At 55.0% G+C, this 6,209-nt stretch overlaps 1 protein-coding gene across 1 annotated transcript; it reads right to left on the reverse strand.

Annotated features, from left to right (window-relative positions):
• Positions 1-442: 442 nt before the first annotated feature.
• On the reverse strand, positions 443-5,575 carry LOC143220345 (uncharacterized; the record flags this gene model as incomplete). Its single annotated transcript, XM_076446010.1, has 1 exon — positions 443-5,575. A coding segment is annotated over exon 1 (5,133 nt), but the record flags the coding sequence as incomplete, so codon positions are not given.
• Positions 5,576-6,209: the final 634 nt, after the last annotated feature.

Consider the following 6,209-nt stretch of genomic DNA (forward strand, 5'->3'; position numbering starts at 1 on the left):
AAGGAAAACACGATGCGATGGCCCACGATACAATTCGACGGGTTCAATGACTGCTTCGATCCGGCGAGGTTTACATCGGCGGTCGATCACCTCGCCGGTTGTTGTCACTTGTCGCAGCGATGAGCAAAAACTCACGATCGCGTTCTTCTGGCGCACCGATGTCGATTGTGTACGAAATAAATACATATAATACGGTCGCTTTGACGTTAATGAGAAAACGGACTTTAGGTTTTTGAACATTCCGCCCGCCTTCGGCAGTCGCCGAATACAATAGACGATGAACAGAGTATAAATACGGACTGAAAAATAATCAAATGAGAATCGCAAATGAAGAACGAATGAATATAATCGAAAATAAATAGCACAATTAGTGTTCTGATTCGCGGTACAAGGGAACGATTTTCGTGATGGGGCGTTTAAATTGACTTGTCGCGGTTCGTACGGTAACGACTCGGATAAGCCCGTCGGATCCCGGATGTACCTCTGTAACACGAGCTAATGGCCACTTGCAAGGGGGTGTCAGCTCCGACTTGAGTAGAACCAACTCCCCGATGGTCAGTGATGGATGCCTGGTGGTCCATTTTTTCCGCGTCTGGAGCTGGTGCAGGTATTCACTGGACCAGCGGCGCCAGAAATGCTCTACCCGTTGTTGTTGCTGTTGCCATCGGGAGAGTCGGTGCGTCGGGACGTCCTGCAGCGTTGGTTCGGGCACGGCCAACAGAGGTTCTCCAATAAGGAAATGTCCTGGCGTCAGGGGACTGAGGTCCTCTGGATCGTCGGTCAGCGCCTGCAGTGGGCGTGAGTTAAGGCAAGCCTCCACCTGACAGAGAACGGTGGTGAGCTCCTCGAACGTCAGAGTTGCGTCGCCGATGACGCGCCGCAGATGATGTTTGACGGAGCGGACAGCAGCTTCCCACAGTCCACCAAAATGTGGTGCGGCGGGTGGAATGAATTTCCATTGCACACCGTTATTGGACATGTGGTGGGAGATGGCCGCTGCCTCCTTGGACGAGGCGGTGAACAATCGTCGCAGCTCCTGGTCTGCTCCGACAAAGTTGGTCCCGCAGTCACTGCTCAGGGTGGAGCACAGGCCGCGCCGACCGGAGAAACGGCGGAAGGCAGCTAGGAAGGCGGGGGTTGAGTAGTCGGAGACAGCTTCGATGTGTACGGCTCGAGTGCTGAAACAGACAAAAATCGCAACGTAACCTTTGGTCGCTTTGTGTCCTCGTCCTGCCGTCGTCCGGATGAGCATCGGGCCAGCATAGTCAACGCCGGTGTGGAGAAAAGGTCGCGTCGGAGTCACTCTTGTGGAGGGGAGGTCACCCATCATTTGCTTCTTCGTTGCCGCCCGCCATCGAAGGCATACGATGCATCGGGAGATGCACTGTTTCACCATTCGTCGGCCTTGTGGAACCCAAAATCGTTGACGAATGGAGGCCAGCGTGAGTTGCACTCCTCCATGCAGGGTGCGCCGGTGGTGATGGCCGATGACAAGACGGGTGAGGGGGGACTCCGGAGCCAAAATGATCGGGTGCTGCTCGTCGAAAGATAGCAGCGAATGTTTCAGGCGACCTCCAACGCGTAGAACGCCTTGGTCATCCAGAAATGGTGCCATCGCACGGAGTGGAGACGACCGTCCGACCGTACCACCGGTGGACACTGCGGTGATGACATCAGAGTAATCGCAGCGCTGGGCAAGTTGGATCACGCGAAGCTCTGCCTGTCGTAGCTCGTCTGGTCGTAACTCCAGACTTTGTGAACCTCTACGTGATGTGTTTCGCCATCGTAAACACCAGGCGGCGATTCTTAGGAGGCGATCGAAGGACGAGTATCGTAGGAGAAGCGGAGGTGCGACAGGGATGCTGGTGTGGAGGGATGCTGCTGTGGCCTTTTCTTCTTCTGTTGTGATGAAAGCAGGGAGGGCTGAGTCCCACGTACAGGGTGGACTGATCAGCCATCCGGGACCGTGCCACCAAAGCGGATGGTCGCGCAACTGGGCGGATGATGTTCCTCGCGAGGCGCAGTCCGCCGGGTTGTCCTTCGTGCCCACATGGTGTAGGCGAACGTCTGGGACGGTAGTCTGAAACTCAGAGACGCGGTTGGCGACGTACGTGTTCCAGCGGAACGGCTCGCCTCGTAACCATGCTAGCGCGACGGTAGAGTCTGACCACAGGTGCACCTCGTCGACGGTGATCCGCTGCTCTCGGCGAATGTGGGAGAGTAGTCGAGCTCCTAATACAGCAGCGCAAAGTTCGAGCCGAGGTAGAGACACGACCTTCAGTGGCGCAGTCTTCGATTTTGCCACTAACAGCGAGGCGGAGGCGGTATTAGTGGTGTCCTCGATGCGGAGATACGCCACTGCAGCGAAGGCCTTCTGACTTGCATCGACGAAAATATGCAGGTGACTGGACGACTGTTCGCTGGTCACTCCGATCCACCGTGGAACGCGAATCTCAGCCAAGGTGGGCATCTCGGTGATTATGTCCTTCCACTGCTCCGTCGCCAGGGGGGGAAGCACGTCGTCCCATCCCAGCTGCTCTTTCCAGAGCTGTTGCATCAGGATCTTGCCTCGGATGACGAAAGGCGCTAACCAGCCAAGGGGATCGAATAATTTTGCTATCTGCGACAGGACATGGCGCTTGGTAAGTATGGGGAAGGAGCTGGGAGGTTTCACGGAGAAGGAAAGGTCGTCCGTGTCGGGATGCCATGTGAGTCCCAGTGCGCTGCAGCCTAGCTCGGGGTGCCACGGCAAAGAAGACGACGTTGCCAGAGAATCAGATGGCAACTTGGATAACAGGGCAGAACGATTGGCGTTCCACTTCTTCAGGGTGAATCCGCCCGCCCTGCAAAGTCCAATTATGCTCTTCTGCACTTGTAACGCCTCGTAGGTGGTGTCTGCCCCCGACAGTATGTCATCTACGTAGGTGGATTCCTGTAGGAGGGTTGCGCCGATCGGAAACCGTGCTCCTTCATCCTTAGCAAGTTGGAGGAGCGTCCGGATGGCGAGGTAAGGAGCGCAGGTCAGACCATACGTGACCGTGGTAAGATGGTGAGGGATGATGGGCTGGTCAGGACTGTCTCTCCACAGGATCCGTTGGTAGTCCCAGTCGTCACGATGGATCTTGATCTGCCGGTACATCTTCTCGATGTCGGCGATGAAAGCAACTCGGTGTCGCCTCCACCGAAGTAGGACGTCCATCAGATTCAACTGTAATTTAGGACCAGCTGATAGGTGGTCATTCAACGACGTGCCGATGGACGACTTCTTAGACCCGTTGAAGACGACCCTCAGTTTGGTGGAGGAGTCCGTGACCTTCATCACCCCATGATGAGGCAGATAGAAATGGGGGCGCTGCGTGACCCAATCTTCTTCCGGAACTGGCTGCATATGCCCGAGGTCCCGATAATCCGCCATGAACTGGTTGTAGGCCATCCGTAGCAGGTGATTTCCGTGGAGTCGTCGCTCGTTGGCCAATAGAATTTTCCTGGCTGCGCCGTGTGTCTCTCCCAGGACCTGCGAATGGTTGTTAAGACACAATCTCACCACGTATCTGCCATCGTCCTCTCGAGTGTGGGTGCTTGCGAACATGGAGTCGCAGGCTGCTTCCTCGCTGGACATTGGTGTGTCCGAAGTTGAAACCTCCTCCTGTTCCCAGAACCGTTGAATCAGAGATGTCAAATCGACGATGGTGCAAGCGTGGGTGAAGGCAGTTGATGAGGACGAACCCGATCTCGTGGTGGGACCTGACAGAATCCAGCCGAAGATTGTTTCCTGCGCGATCGGCATGCGGCGGCCACCACGACGAATTCCGTCTAAAATGATCGTCGGGTACACGTCTGCTCCCAACAAGAGTTCGATCGGCTGCGTGGACGTTGTGTCAGGATCAGCTAGCTTGAGCCCTGCGATGTGAGGCCATGTATGAGACCCATGATGTCCTGGTGGACGGTAGTGCGTGAGGCGTGGCAAAATGAGCGCCTCCACGGTGCGGCAGATGGACGACTGGTCTCGAGGTGCGATCGTAAGCGTGGCCTTGCCTCGCACCGTTGCTGTAGGATTTGCACCAGCTCCCACGACAACATGCGAGCAGGATTTCCTCGAGGCTCGCAGGGTTTGCACCAGTGATTCGCTGACCAGTGTCACCTCGGAGCATGGATCTATGAGGGCTCGGACAGTACGGACCCGACCATGCGCCCCCACAGAAATGAGAGCTGTGGCGAGTATGACTGCAGCTGGGTCGTTCTGACGCTCTGAACCGTTGGAGGTGACCATGCTATTCACCTTCGTAGAACCTGTCCCACGTATGGCGTCGTGGAGTGTAGTGTGGTGCGGTTGCGCACACTGATGACACGTGTGTGTGGTTCGACACGCGTTGGTCTCATGTCGTCCAAGGCAGTTCTGGCAAAGCGCGGAGGACTTGACCCATTTCAATCGTTCCTGTGGCGATTTTCCCTTGTATGCCTGACAGAAATAGATCGGGTGCCTGCCCTGGCAAAGTGAGCAAGCTGTCCGCTTCTGGACGACGTCGGTGTCGGTAGAGGTGTGATGCGTCTTGACCTTGGTCGTTGTAACTCGAGGTGCAGATCGCCGTGTCCCAGCTCGCGTCTCTATGGCCTCCAGTGTTCGGACCGTCTTCTCGAGAAACTCGAGCAGCTCAGAGAATGCGGGGGGGTCCGTTCTGCTGCCTAGGGACCGCTCCCAGTGTTTGAGTGTGTGGTCATCTAAAATGCGCACGACGTACTGGACCATCCAGAATGATGTGTCGTCGACGGGGATGTCCAGAGAGTTCAAGTTCGACGACACATTACACATGCAGTTCAGGATCCGTGTGAGCTCTCCGGCAGTGTGTGTGCGGCACTCGGTCATGCTGAACAGCAGCTCGAACTGGGCATCGACGAGAAGCCTTCGATTCTCATATCGGTGTTCCAACAACTCCCACGCCCGAGGGAAATTGCGACCTGAGATTGGAACACGTTGGATGAGTTGAGCGGCTTCTCCGCTCAGGCTTGCAGTCAGGTAATGGAACCGCTCTGCGTCGCTCCAGGAGTTGTTTTCCAGTACGAGAGTCGTGAAAAGATCTCTGTAGCGAATCCACTCATGATAGATCCCCGTGAAGGTGGGCAAGTCTGCCTGGGGGAGCGTGGACTGGGACACATGCACCTGGATGGGCGAGGTGTTCGCTGGTGTTGCGATATCGTCGCCGTTGGCACCGCCGATCTGTCGGACTTCCGCCGGTGAACAGGGGTTAGGTATCGAAACGTCACCGGTCATCGACTTCCTGGACGAATCGAGATCCTCGAACCACTCCATCAATTCGCCCCTCTGCAGACAGTATGCCTCTTCTCCGGCGCCAAAGATGTCCAGGGAGAAGTAGTCCCCTTTGCGGTCATCCTCCGTGGCGGCATGGCGAATGCTCACGTCGTTGTCTTGGAACTCCTTCCAACGGGCGTCCAGATTCCGCAACTGGACCTCGATGATAGCCTTCGTGACTTTGGCCTTGCCCAGCTTGCGGACGTTGTCAACAGTGCGAGCCATACGTCCATGCAGCACTTGTTGATCGGCACACAATGTCTCCATGATGAGATGAATGAGAATGAGACGAGGAGAAGGATGGATGATCGTAGAATGCGATGGCGTCAGCGAAACGATGGAGTGTGCAAGGAGAAAGAGAGGGTGGTAGGATAGACTGTATGTACGGATTCAGAAGAAATCCGGCTCGAAGGACCAAAATGTTGTAAACTCTAGTTATGAAAGGGATGAAGCGGAAGGTAATGCGAGAGAGTGTTGAGGCAGAATGAACTAACAAAATATATTTAAAAAGACAACAGGTAAATACATATGGAGAAACGATGTGAAATGTTCTAATGAAAAATGAGTGAGTACGGTCGGTGTGAAAGCGCAAGTATCGCGAGTCAACCGGGCGTAATGAACGTGTAAACAGTAGCGTGTGTCAGTATGACAGACTAGAACTTGCTAGAATTCGCCGATGAGCGCACATACATCTCTTTTATACCCGCGTGGGCCATCGGTGTTGGAAGGATTAAGGAGTGGGGACTTTAAAATTACACAGGGAGGATCGCAGCAACGTTCATTAGGTTAATGACCTCATAAACGGTGCCGCGGAGGAAACAACGGACTAGGGGAACGGAATCGGAATAAGGAAAACACGATGCGATGGCCCACGATACAATTCGACGGGTTCAATGACTGC

Source organism: Lasioglossum baleicum, unplaced genomic scaffold (assembly GCF_051020765.1).
Source record: "Lasioglossum baleicum unplaced genomic scaffold, iyLasBale1 scaffold0782, whole genome shotgun sequence".
NCBI classification, from domain to species: domain Eukaryota; kingdom Metazoa; phylum Arthropoda; class Insecta; order Hymenoptera; family Halictidae; genus Lasioglossum; species Lasioglossum baleicum.